At 49.8% G+C, this 13,833-nt stretch overlaps 1 protein-coding gene across 3 annotated transcripts; it reads right to left on the reverse strand.

The window, feature by feature from the left end:
- Nucleotides 1-2,482: 2,482 nt before the first annotated feature.
- On the reverse strand, nt 2,483-12,576 carry ZNF554 (zinc finger protein 554). 3 transcript variants are annotated; one of them, XM_072948023.1, is made up of 5 exons: nt 12,570-12,576; nt 8,736-8,809; nt 6,275-6,500; nt 4,823-5,011; nt 2,483-4,315 (listed from the first exon to the last, which is right to left on the reverse strand). In XM_072948023.1, the coding sequence occupies exons 2-5, from the start codon at nt 8,766-8,768 to the stop codon at nt 3,126-3,128; spliced, it is 1,638 nt and encodes a 545-aa protein (XP_072804124.1). In that variant the 5' UTR covers nt 8,769-8,809; nt 12,570-12,576; the 3' UTR covers nt 2,483-3,125. The 3 variants fall into 3 exon arrangements, with proteins under 3 accessions (XP_072804124.1, XP_015096660.3, XP_072804123.1); XM_015241174.3 differs by lacking the exon at nt 12,570-12,576 and having other exon boundaries at nt 6,374-6,500; nt 8,736-8,903; XM_072948022.1 differs by lacking the exon at nt 12,570-12,576 and having other exon boundaries at nt 8,736-8,903.
- Nucleotides 12,577-13,833: the final 1,257 nt, after the last annotated feature.

The following is a 13,833-nucleotide window of genomic DNA, read 5'->3' on the forward strand; positions in this document are numbered from 1 at the left end:
TAGGCCTCGCTGGGAGGTTATTCCCGCATAGAGGTAACAAAGACGTTCTCAAATCCACAAGGCCTGAGAGGGACAGTGAGGAGCAAATTCTTCTCCCTCTTCCCGCCTTCCGTCCTCTCTCCCACTAGCCGAAGCTGCTGGCAAAGTAGAAAAGTGGTTTGCAGCATTTCGACCCACCTCACAAAGCAAATATCAAAGGGTAACTGTGATCAGCAGAATAAAGGCCCCCAAAGATATCCACATACTAATCACCAGGCCCTGCAGGTGGCAGAGGGATTTTGCAGGTAGGGTGAAGTTAAGGGATGGAAGTGTCATCAGAGGGTCCTTATCAGAGGGAGGCAGGAGGGTCAGAGTCAGAGAGAGCGGCCTGTGCTATTAATTAAAGCAGACAAAGAGATCACTTCAAAATGACAAAGGGTATAATTCACAACGAAGACCTGCCATGAATTATTTACCCCAAATAAAAGAAAACACAACGAAGTAGGAACAACAAAAAAGGTGAAGCAGAAACAGTGGACAGTAAGCCCTGAGGGAGATTAAGCACAACAGGAAATGGTAACAGTTCTCTTGAGCCCATTGTCTTAGTCAACAAACTGAGGACAGTGAAGGGTTGGCAGTTTCTCAAAGTGTGACTGAAAGAGATGGGGCAGCAGTGCAGCACCTGGTGAGCTACTTAAAAATGCATATTAATGGGCTCCAGGTCCCACTTACTAAGTCTGAACCCCCGGACAAGAAATTTGAGAACCACTGGTTAATAAGGTTGATGGAATAGACAGGTCAGGTTCCAAATCATAGAAGCAGAGAATTCAGCTTCTTCTTAAGATCTGCAAAATACTTATAAAACTCAATCACGTGGTAAACCACACAGCGAGTCTCAGTAAATTTCAGAGACTCAGAAGACTAGACACGCTCTCAGACCACAGCATAATAAAAGCAGAAGCTTCATAAATGAACCCTGATGAAAGGCATCTATGAAACCCTGCAGTGAACATCGTACTCCATGGTGTGAGACTGAATGCTTTAACCTTAAGGTCCGGGTCAGAGTAAGGAGGTCCGCTCTCAGCATTCCTACTCAACACTGCTGTGGGACAGAGCCAGTGCAATAGGACAAGAAAAAGAGTTTGTTTTTAAAGAGTGAGGAAAGGATATTTAAACCCCCAGAAGTGTAAAGAACACTTTTGAGTCAGAGAAATCGAAACACAAACTGTAAACATTTTTTTAAATGATCATAAAACCAAATGTGAACACAAAGCTAACAGAGGCTGTCCTCTGGCTAAATTCCTCACCTTGGATCCTCCAATGACTCGCCCCTCAAATGAAATATCAGGTTCTCAGAAAGGCCCTCCCTGAGTAACATCTGTCCCTGGCCCTCAAGCCCTCACAGGACTGGCTACGTAACATGCAGGGCTCACTGCAAAATTAAAATGGGGGGGTGTTGTTCAAAATGATTGAGAATGTGAAGACAGGTGCTGCAGAGTATTAAACCAATCACAGGACATTTCCAAGGCTAGAGCCTTGGGTGTCTACACAAATCCAATGCCCTTCACGGAGCTATCCCATTTCCTGACCACGGGACATTATCTTTAGCGAAGGCAGACACCTTCTCTGTCTTATCCACAGCCACCTGGCAAAACAAAGAATTCAGGGTTTCTATAAATAATTGTTGGAGGGAGGGAGGAGGTGATTAAGACTGAAAACTGGAAAGTAGTGCACTTAAGACATCTCTAATCCAAGGGTTCCTAAGAATATGATGAAGCCTAAAGATGCTTCCCCAGAAAATATATGTATGCCCCCAAACACATTTTGCATCCAGCTCACGGTTGTTTACACAGCCCTTAAACGTACCCATCAACCGAGTCAGTCCGCACAGACCCCAGCTGGGGGACCTCTACAGAAAGGCAAAGGTATTCACATTATCAGGTCCGACTCTGGTGAGAGGAGCTCTGACAGGCAACCTCTCTCACTAGCTCCAGGAAGGGGGGAAGGCTCCCACGAGAGTTGGTGACTTTTAAGGGGCGATCTGGAAAACCCAGCTCCCTCGTATCCCTCCTTGCAAACACGGCCTTGGCCTGGCATGGGTTGCTCAAGTTCCAGTCAAGATCCCACGACTTTCTAGTTGGGTGAATGCGGGCAAGATACCTTACTTTTCTTTCCGCTTCTGCAATGTGGGGACCTGAGTGGCTACTATTTCACAGGGCTGCTGAGAAGGTGAAATGAGGAAACACACACAGGTGCTAGAGTGGTGCCGGGAACACAGTCAACACCCAATACATGTTCATGAGTACGATGTACATCCACACTTTGGTCTCTACTCTGGCAAGTCCCCTCAGCACTGGGACTCTCCCCAGGCCGCCGAAGGTCACTTCACCTCTCCACGTGCTGAGATCTACCGCCCTGTCTCCTTGCCACACCCTGGTATCCACAATTCTTCCCAACTGTATCAATGACACTCGATAGCCCTTGGGGGCCATTTGTTTTTTACTTGTGGTCGAAATGCAATACCAAACAAAATGACAAAGGGCAGAAAAAATCACACATCACCAGAAGACCCTGACAAGGTAAGCACGGTCATTTCTCACATCCCCATCCAGCTTTTTCCCATGTATGTATGTATTTTGACTTCACTGGATATAATTACACATATTTTGCACTCTCTACTTTTCTCTCTGCATCCAAAGCAGTTTTTATCTCAGCACATGCTCTGCATTGCCATGGTGGTGCGTGAGACGAGTCAGGACTTACCCAAGTGACCAACAGGGGCAGAATGACTGAGCAAAATATTATTGAACATACTGAACAGATATTCAACAGATTCTTGAAACAAAAAGTTGAAACAGAATACCTTTGTTTGTATCACGAAATTAATGTGGAAAATCTCAGCAAAATCTCAATCCTTGTTAGCGTTTACCCATTTACCAATCTCTCCCAAGAGGGCGGAGCTCGTTGGGTTTAGCTCAATGGCAATTTCTCCCCATTAAAAGGTCCCTTTACAGCTCTGGACCTCAGGGCTTTCCTTCAAGAGTGTGGCATAAGCCTGCTTCTTCTCAAGCAGTACGTCACTGGGCAAAGTCTGAACGTACTTACATGGGAGAGTGCTAAGTACTTCACAAGGCAGCAGGCAAGCTCTAAAACCCAACGAGGTGGCTGCTCTGAGACAAAGCTTCCCCGTAATCAATTATCTTATGCGTTTTCTGGCTGGTGTGAGCTTTCTGGTGTGTGAGAAGGGAAGACCTCTGGCTGAAGGCTCTCCCACATTCACAACAGCGATACGGCTTCTCTCCAGTGTGGGTTCTCTCGTGCCGAACCAGGGAAGACCTCTGGCTGAAGGCCCTGCCACACCGGTCGCACTCATAGGGGTTTTCACCCGTGTGCGTCCTCTCATGTTGGTTGAGAGATGAACGGTCGCTGAAGGCCTTCCCACATCCATTACACTCATAGGGCTTCTCGCCTGTGTGCGTTCTCTTGTGTAGGATCAGGTAAGAGCTCTGGCAGAAGGACTTCCCACAGTCTTTGCATCCATAGGGCTTTTCCCCCGTGTGAATCCGCTGATGCTGGGTGAGGGACGAAATTCTGTTGAAGGCTTTCCCACACTCCCTGCAGGCGTAGGGTTTCTCTCCAGTGTGAGTTCTCAGGTGGCGAGTGAGGGTGGAGCTGTGCGTAAAGGCTCTCCCGCATTCCTGACACGCGTATGGTCTCTCTCCCGTGTGAATCCTCTGATGTTCACTCAGGGAATGTCTCCGGTTAAACAGCTTCCCACACTGCCGACACTCGTAGGGCTTCTCGGCTGTGTTAACGTTGCTGTGTGTGGTAAGGGCCCTGCCATGGAGAAGTGATTTCCCACCGTCTGCACGTGCGGAAGCTTTCCCCTCTGTTTGAGTTCTTCCATGTGGAATAAGGTGACTGTTTTGCCTGAGATCTTTTCCAAACGCATTCACACTTTCACCACGTCTCTGGTCTGTGTATCCCAACTGATGATGGTTTAACAATGGATCAGACACCAAACTCTCAACAGCTAAGTCACCATCATGGAAATGTCTTTCTATAGAACCTCCCTGTGATATAACTAGCTCTGAGCTCGGATTGCAGTGTTCCCCAAATTCATACCAGGCAGTAGCCTTCTCTTGAGCAAATGCCTCTACCTGGATGTACCCCATTTGCCTCAAAAGCCTCTGGGGGTCTTCATGTATCTCTTCAAGTTGACCACATCCCTGGTCTTCTCTGGGGAGCTTTATAATATTCGTATCACCAGGTGGTTCTTCTGCCAAAACCAGCTTCTTATAAACTGACTGTTGGCTTTCCAGTTTAGTCTCCCAACCTGAAATAAATTGAAGGGCGGGGGAAGAAAGAAACTTCTAACTTAAGAACGGTGGCATGAAAGGATTTCTAAGATGTACAAGGCACATGTGGATTCATGTTCAAACGTCAGCTTTGAACACGGGGGAAGGCTAGGCGAAGGGAAGATGGGTCAGTCTGCTGGGTAGGGGGTGGAGACATAGAAGGAACTTCTCTAGAAAGAAGGGGGAATTAAAATGGGAGAGAAGAAGAATTATCAGGGAAGCAGAGAGTGGAGAGATGTAACAGAAACACAGGCAGAATGGCTTCCAGAAGGACATGGGATGTTATTTTTTTCTGTACCCAAAGTGGGGTAGTAGACGCTGGTTTATGGAAGGAGAAAGGGGCTGGAGGATGAGCTGAAGGTACGGGGGCAAGTACAGCCAAGGAGCTCAGCCTTCTCCAACGAGGGCCTCTGTGGGGGGTCTCTGGCCAACAGTCCCCGGGCAGCTGCCCCCGCCCCAGTGGCTCAGATCTGCCCGGTTCTTACCCGAACAAGAAGCCTGGGGAGCTCCTTTCCCCGCCACGCACATGGCTTCTCCTCGAGCCCGGGGGAAAGGCAGCGCTGGAGGAACGCGGGAGCATGCCGTCGGCGGACAGGGACTGCTGACCGGAGGGACGCGTGCCAGGGGCGCCGCACCGCCCGCTGCGCCAGCGCCAGGGCCCCGCGTCGAGGCCTCTGGGGGAGACAAGGGTGCCTGGAAGGGGCGGCCCGCAGACCACTCCGAAGATTTTATTCTCCTAACTTAAAAAATGTGGATCTGACACTTCCCCAAAGGGAGACAAATGTTGAACCAGCACATAAAGAGACAGTCGACCTCATCAGTCATCGGGGAAATGCAAATCAAGACGGCAGTGAGGTGACACTTCACCACCTATTAAAATGGCTGTGATTGTTTTTCAAAAAGGAAGAAACAAAATAAGTATTGGCAAGGATGTGGAGAAATGGGAACTCTCATGCCCAGCTGGTGGGAATGTAAAATGTGGCAGATGCCATGGAAACCAGTTTGATGGATCCTCAAAAAGCTCAAGGTAAGGGAGGAGGGGTGTCGCTCAGCAGTAGAGCACATGCTTCGTAAACACAGGGTCCCAGGTTCAATTCCCACTAGCTCCAATTGAAAGAAAAAAATAATAAAGTTACAAAAAAGAAAAAAGCTCAGCATAGAATCACTGTAAGATCTAGCAATCCCACTTCTGGGAACAGACACAAAAGAGGTGAAATCACAGACTGGAAGAGATCTTTGTACGTCAGTGTTCACAGCAGCACAATTTACAACAGCTAAAAGGTGGAAACAACCCAAGTGCCCACTGGTGGGTGATGGATGAACACAATGTGGTCCATCCACACACTGGAGTGTAAATCAGCCTTAGAAGGGAAGGAGATTCTGACACCTGCTACAACATGGATGGACCTTGGGGACATGATGCTCAGTGAAACAAGCCAGACACAGAAGAACAAACACTGTCTGATCCCACTCACAGGAGGACCCAGAGGAGTCACATCTATAGAGACAGGAAGTAGACGGTGGGGCCAGGGCTGGGAGGGGGGGACGGGGAGGGTGTCAGTGTTTAATACACGGTCTCAGTTTACGGTGATCAAACAGTTTTGGAAGCACTGGTGATAGCTGCACAACACTGTGAGTGTAATTAATACCACTGAATTGAATGCTCAGAAATTATTAAAAAGGCTAATTTTATGCTATATATATTTTACCACAGTTAAAAATTTTTTTTTAAATTCATGGCTCTTCAATTTGGCGGAGAGAGTACAAATGCCCTGATTCTGTAGCCAGGAGGACTCGGGGCGTTACCTCCGCCTGCGCTAAGATGCATGTCCACGGTGGCTCTGGCTTCCACAGCCTGAAGCAATCAGGCCATTCACTGTGCTGGAGAAACCAACAGACCGTGGGCCCCACCGGAGCAGCAACCATGGCCCCCTTACCCAACAGTGAAGCCCCACTTCCCAGCAGAGACCTGGACACGGAGCAGATGCTAAGTACACGTGACCTGATGGGCGCGCGAAGGAACGGGCGGGTCTCACCCACGGAGGCCAGGTTCCTGCAGGTCTCCCGCATTACGTCCCTGTAGAGCCTCCTCTGAGCTGGGTCTAGCAGCTCCCACTCCTCCCAGGAGAAGTGCACGGCCACGTCCTCCAAGGTCACGACCTCCTACAACACCATGTCAGTTCTGCTCAAGAAGGATGCTCTCCAACCCGCATCCAGAGGAGGAAGTTCGGATGGAGAAGTCGGATCCTACTCGTGGTACTCGTAGGTACCACTCTGTGGCTTCCAACCCGGGGGGGCTGCGGTAGGCGCAGCAGAGACAACCAGCGCCCACCCTTCCTGTTTCTTATCGAACTGCTGATTCTAACCTCTGGGGCCGTGAGAATGACCCACCCGCTTGAGACTCTGCCCCAGCTTATTTGTGGCTCTGTGTCTCCATGTCTGACCAGGGAGGCCCTCCAGAACCTGAGGTCCTGGAGACCGGTTCTCTGGGGCCCTGAATTGGCGTTCCACGTGACAAGGCACAGAGGAGGAAGCCATGGGATTTGAAGCCCCCCAGCCCCCGCCCCGCCCCAGCCCAGAAATGGGGGAGGGCAGAGTTTGGGAAAGGTAGGATGAAGGGGTGGGGGTGTTTGGTGTCTGGCCAGATGGGCTGCTGGCTGTCCCCAGAAGGAAAATTCACCCGTGGAATTTGACAGTAAGAGCTCCAACCCCAGGAAGGCGGGGTGCTGGGCCCCCTGGAAGGTTTGGGTCACTCTGGTTAAAGTGAGGGGGATTGAGAAAATAATAATAAAATAAAAAGCTAGTGCTGGTGGTGTACGTGGTCTCTTCTCTCCTCCAGGAGGAGGAAGGGCTCAGGCATCCCCAAGGGGCAGCATGGACGTGGCCCAAACGTACTCCACGTCCCTGCTGCCTGTTCCTCCCAGCAGGAGGACAAATGTTTAATTAGCACCCAGGGCTGCCGCAAAACTTTAAGCAGAGCAGGAGAAAACCTGCCTTTAGTCCCCGCCACTGCAGCTGCTACAAACTCCCGCACTGGCCCCTTGGCTCCAGCTGGCTCCCCGACTCCAGCTTTAATGTTAACCCTGTCGTTGCCAACTCACTGCAAGGGTTTGAGCAAATTTGCAAGGAAATAAGAAGGAAAAACATGGTAATGGCTTGGTGTTTTATTACAAAGAATGGATAATAAAAAATGAGTATGAAATATTGGTTTATATTTATTAAATAATATATTTGTACTATTATATAATAATTATAATAGCATCGTTGCAGTATTATAATAAATTATGATTATTATTTATAATAAACGGTATAAACACATTATTAGTTTCATAACAGAGAGGTTGTTCAAGTCGGGGAAAGTGGGGGGCAAAAGTATTAGTGGCAGGCCACTGCTTTGCTTATCGCGAAGCTCCCGGCTGGAACCTGCCCGTGTCCGGAGCCACAGCTGGGCTGAGCTGAGACCAGGTACAGGCGCCACGACCAGGACTTGGACTCAGGGACAGAGCAGACCCAGGACGCCTGTTCAAGGGCTCAGACCGTGAGACTGTCACAGGCGCTGCCTGGGCCATCTGGGTGGCAAGCAGATGTCCACGAGAGAGGGCTTGTTCTCCAAGGGGACCTGACGCTGAGCCGGGGCTCAGCCCTGTTTTTCTGATGTGGAGAGTCACTGCGCATGGTCACCACCCCAAGCTGACAGTTGGGCGACTGGGGCTCTGTCCACCCTCTCCTGACAGATCTGCTGCCCCAGCTGAAGTGCAGGTGTCCCCAGCCTTCAAAAGGAAGGAGACACTGACACTGCAACGTGCATGGACCTCGACGACGTGATGCTCAGGGAGAGAACCCGGCACAGAAGGATACATGCTGTGTGATCCCACTCACAGGAGGTCCCCGGAGGAGTCACATCCACAGAGACAGGAAGTAGGACGGTGGGGCCAGGGCTGGGGGAGGGGCTGGGGAGTGAGGGTTTCGTGGGGACAGAGCTTCGGTTTGGGAAGACGAGAAAGTCCTGGAGATGATGGTGGAGATGGCTGCACAACAATGTGAATGTGCTTAATGCTACTGTGCCGTGCACTTTAAAATGGTTAAGATGGTGCATTTTATGTTATGTGTATTTCATTACAATTTTAAATATACACATACGTTAAAGGGGACAGTGCCTTGGGGCAGCCCCATCATGGGGGAAGTTCTGAGGCATTCAGGCAGCGCCCTCAGAAGGAAGCACAGCCCTCAGGCAGGGATACGGCGCACATCTTTGGAAAAGCCCAAGGGCTTGAGCCCAGATACTCTTGGGGACTCCTCCCACCCTTCCCACACAGCAAAAGGGGCTCGGGCTCGGGCAGGCGAGCTCCCTCCTGACCCAAAGGATGTCTTCCAGGGGAGGAGGAAGCTCGCACTTACCTGGGGCCAGGGGAGCAGGTGCCCTGCAGCCATCCTCTCCTCCTGGGAACGAAGCAGGCTCCTGGCAGGTGGGGCTGCGGAGGGGTGGGGACACAAAGGCAGAGTGAGGACCAGATCCAGCCTGTCCCCAAATCCCAGAATCCCCTCCCCACTTGACGTGACCTCCCCCGCCCAGAGGATGGTCCTCGGAAGCCAGAAGAGGCCGGGGTCTTAATGGTTCCATTTGTAGATGAAGATACTGAGGGTCTTGGAAGCACACAAGTTCTATGGTGAAGCACTCTGTATCAGCGTCCTGGGGCGGCTGTAACAAATGACCACATACTAGGGGCTTAGAACAACAGAAATTAATTTTCTCCCAGTTCTAGAGGCTGGAAGTCCGAGATCAAGGGGTGACAGGGCCAAGTCCCCCTGGAGTCCTGCTTCTTCCAGCTTGTGGGGGCTCCAGGCACCCTCAGCTTGTGGCCCCATCACTCTGCCTCCCCTTCAAGTGGCCATCTTTTCTGTGTGTCTCTTTCCTCTTCTAATCAGGACATCAGTCACTGGATTAGGGACCCCCCTGACCCCGGCTCCAGTATGACCTCATCTTAACCACTCAGATCTACAAAGACTCTTTCTGAATAGGGTCACATTCTGAGTTTCCAGGTAGCAACATGAATTTTGGGGGGGACACAATTCAACCCCAGTACAACGTCCCAGACCCACATCCGGGAAGGCTCTGTTCAGACCCCTGGAAGCGCCCCCACCCCTGCATCAGTGAGCTTCCTCTCTCCCCACGGCCGGCTCCTTCTCCCCCGGACTCTTCTGCCCAACTGCTGGGTGCTGTAGTGGGGAGGATCCAGATGGGCCTCTCCCACCTTAGGAGCAGCAGCAGCACGTGGCCCTGAAGGCCCGTGGGGAAACCTGAGCCCCCCCATACCTAGGGGCTCCCCTTCCTTCCAGGGAGAGAGTTCCAGGGGGATCTGGGCTGTGTTGATTCTGGAACCCTGCACGGTGACAGGACTTTGTCCTTGAGCAAGCGTTAGCCAAGCCCCTTTGAGCTCTCGTCCCAAATATGCCTTGACTTTTGGGCTCTCAAGTTCATCTTTGCATTGTGTTTTGGAAAAACACTGCTAAGTCACTTCAGGGAGAGCCCTCGCCAGTTTCCATTGTTATAGGAGCTGCCACCGTGGGGGGTGGGAGGCGGGCACGCGGGACTTTGCCCTGTCTTTGCAACTTCTCCTGAGTCTATAATTCATTAAAAATGTAAAGTTTTACATGGATGGACCTAGAGATCATCATTCTAAGTGAAGTAAGCCAGAAACAGAAAGAAAAATACCAGATGATATCATTTGTAGGTGTAATCTAAAAAAAGGACACAAATGAACTCATTTACAAAACAGAAACAGACTCCCAGACAGAGCAAACTTATGGTTACCAGGGGGTAAACGGGTAGGAAGGGATGAATTGGGAGTTCGAGGTTTGCAGATACTGACTACTGTTCATAAAACAGATAAACAACAAGTTTCTTCTGTACAGCACAGGGATCTATAGTCAGTATCTTGTGGTCACCTATAATGGAAAGGAATACATGTATGTGTACGTATGAGTGAAACATGCTGTACACACCAGAAACTGACACAACATTGTAAACTGACTATACCTCAATCTAAAAAAATTAAAGGTTTAAAAAAAATAGTAAAAAGAGAACAAAAACTGAGAACACTGGCTGAGGAGAAGCTGTGTGAAAGTACATGGCAACTTCCCATTCCATTCTGGCAACTCTTCTGTAAATGTACAATTATTTCAAAATAAAAAGCTCATTTAAAGAACAGACATGTCTCCAAAGATGATACACAAATGGCAAATAAGCACATGGAACGATGCTCATGTCACCAGTGACTAGGGAAATGCAAACCAAAGCCACAGTGAGGTAGCATCTCACCTCCACCAGGATGGCTAGAATCAAAAAGACAGATAATCATGAGTGTTTTTCAAGAATGGGAAGGAAACGAAACCCTCACACACGGTGTGTGGCAGTGGAAAACGGTGCAGCCACCGTAAAAAAGTCTGGCAGTTCCTTAAATTATTACAGTTTTCACAGGAGCCAACTCCACTCCTACATCTCTCCCCCAAAGAAATGAAAAAAACACATCTACACACAGCCCGTATGCCCATGTTCACAGCAGTAAAACCCACAACAGCCAAAAGGTGGAAACAACCCAAATGCCCATCAAGTGAGGAATGCATAGAGACCACGTGGCATAGCCACACAATGGAAAATTATCCGGCCGTGACCAGGAGAGCAGCCCTGACACCCGCCACCACGTGGACGGGCCCTGAGAGCACGGTGCTCAGGGAGAGAAGCAGACACAGAAGGACACACAGTGTGTGAGTCCATGGATGTGAGGCGTCCAGAACAGGCCAGTCCACAGACACAGGGAGGGGGCTCCTGGCTGTCAGGGGCTGGGGGGGTGATTGCTATTGGGCGTGGGGTTTCCCTTTGAGGTGATGAAATGTTAGCTAGACATAATGGTTGCAAAACTCTGTGAGTATACTACAAAGCATTAAATTTCATACTTTAAATGAATGAACTGTATGGTATGTGAGTTACAGCCCAATAAACCTGTTACAAAAAGTAATAAAACTAACAAAACCTGAAACCAACATGATACTTACCTACAGATCTACATGATACATAGATACATGTATGTGTAAGTACATAGCAAAAAGCCAGCAAGGACAGACATCCAAAAGATGCCAAGGCACCAAAAAGGACTTGGGCTCATGAGACGTATCAGGGGAGACGTGATGCACAGTCAGCTTCTCTTGTAAACAGCATAAATCAAGATAAAATAGAACAAAAGTATAAAAATAAAAAAATGACAGCCACTTCCACTGAGCTCCCAGATGAGGGACCAGAAAAGATGTGATGCAAATGCTTTTCCCGAGAGCATCTCTGACTCACTCAACTTGGGTGGTTCGAGCAGTGGGTGACAACGCTGTGCCTGGCTAAGCCTCACGGTTGCATCAGCTACATCTCTAGGACACGCAATAATTTTACCCTGGGGAAACATCTGCTGGTGATAAGACTGTTGGGGGCTGAATCATGTTCCCGAAAAGAAACGTTCAAGTCCTGACCCCCAGTAGCTGTGAATGTGACCTGATTTGCAAACAGGATGTCTGCAGCGGTAATTAGTTAAGAAGAGGTCATACCAGAGCAGAGCGGGCCCTACATCCACTATGACTGGGGTCCTTCAAAGAGACAGACACACGGGGAGAGGGCCACGGGACCCAGAGGCAGACACTGCAGTGATGCACCTGCAAGCCAGGGGCCACCAAGGGCTGGCGGCCACCAGCAGAGGCTGGAAGAGGCAGGAAGCACCCTCCCCTTTCAGAGGCAGCGGGACCCTGTGACACCTTGGTCTCTCTGCTCTTGGGACTTTAAATTGCAGCTCACGGCAATGAGTCCAGGACCCCCAGACCCTTCCTAGCTCTTCCGGACCAATCCTCTCCCACCCTTAGGTGGCTCACTGGATCCCTCCCTCGTGGTTGATGCCACCGATCCCGTTAGACCCTCATTCACCCTGGCCTGTGGCACCTGGTTCAGGGTCTTCTCTTTCAGTATCAAAACACTAAAACTCATCTTTCCTCCCCAAGAAAGGCCTGATGAGGACTTCCTGGCGGGGAAAAGGGAAATCAATCCCAGGGAGGGCAGAGGTCGAGCGCAGGGGACGCGCAGCGCAGCGCTCAGGTGCCGCCGGGTCCCCCCGGGGCCCGCCACGGCGGCGGCGCTCGGTGCAGCGCGTGCTGCGGGCGCCCAGCCATTCCGCCCGCCCGCGGCCCCCGTTAACTCACGCCGCAGCCGCCGCCGCCGGACGCGCGCCAGGACGGGCTCGGCAGTACGCCTGCGCGCCGCGAGCCCGCGAACTACAAGTCCCAGCAGGCCCCGGGCGCAGCGCTGGGGTCCCTATCCCCCCGGGGCCCGCGAGTTAAGTCACAGCACCCTCTCCCGGCGGGAGGTGTCTCCACAGGCCTGAGCTGCCTCCTGCGGCGGAGCACGCCCTCCGGGCTCCGAGCGCACGCGCGGCCTCTCACTGAGCGAGAAAACACAGCATGTTTAGCACGATGACAGGGACATAATGATTTGCCATTAAAACAATTACTACCAACAAACTAATAAATGTGTAAGTCATTGTATACTTAGTGAGGTTGTTTTAATGGTGCTTAGTTATCAGTAATAATATACTTGTTAATAATATCCTATTAAATAATAAAACTGCCACAGTATATATTATAGAAAAAAAAGATTGAAAAAAGACTAAAAAAAGGAAAAGATTAAAAATGTATGTATTATAGGTTAGTAATATATTTTTAATACAAGATGGTAACATAATTAGTATATATGGTAAATGTAATCATTTAATGTTTATTAATAAGTTACATGAGCATTTATTATATATATTACTGTTGTTACTACTGGATCCAAGCTGTGATGCGTTTTCTCTCTTCCCTGATTCTTTCTCTTTCTCTCTATATAGCACCGTGTATGCAGTAGCCCAAGCCTTCTACACGTTTTCTCTTCGAGAAGAAATGAAGTGTCCAGAGAATGGAGAGAAGTTGACACTGCTTCCCCCGTTACAGCTGACGACCTGTTGGCACTTGATGGTGTTTCCTGTGATGTTCTGATTGTGACTTTGTCATCTGACAAAGGGTGCTTGGGCAAAATGGACTAGGGTCCTTTCTCCAGAGTTCTGTCTTGCTTGCTTCAAAGCCCTGGCTGGGAATCTAGTCTTCAAGGGGCTTTTGGGTAGAATAAACATCAGGTAGAAGGCTCTGATGGTTGGATGAATTTGGTTCTGATGGGGAGAGTGTGGGTCTGTGCTGAGAGCCTGGTCTCTGGTGTCTCGAACTGATTTTACACCTTAGGTTCTCCACTCACGGTTGCACTGCCCTGGTCAAAGTACTGAGCATCACTAAGCCTCATTCATCAAATTTATCAAATAGGGATAATAAAATAAGGCTGCATACATCTCATGGTTACTGGGAGAATTAAACCAGCCTGGTCCAATGATAGTGCTAAACTTAGTGTGTGGCATTTACTATGACATAACAATACAAC

Source organism: Vicugna pacos, chromosome 22 (assembly GCF_048564905.1).
Source record: "Vicugna pacos chromosome 22, VicPac4, whole genome shotgun sequence".
Classification (NCBI taxonomy): domain Eukaryota; kingdom Metazoa; phylum Chordata; class Mammalia; order Artiodactyla; family Camelidae; genus Vicugna; species Vicugna pacos.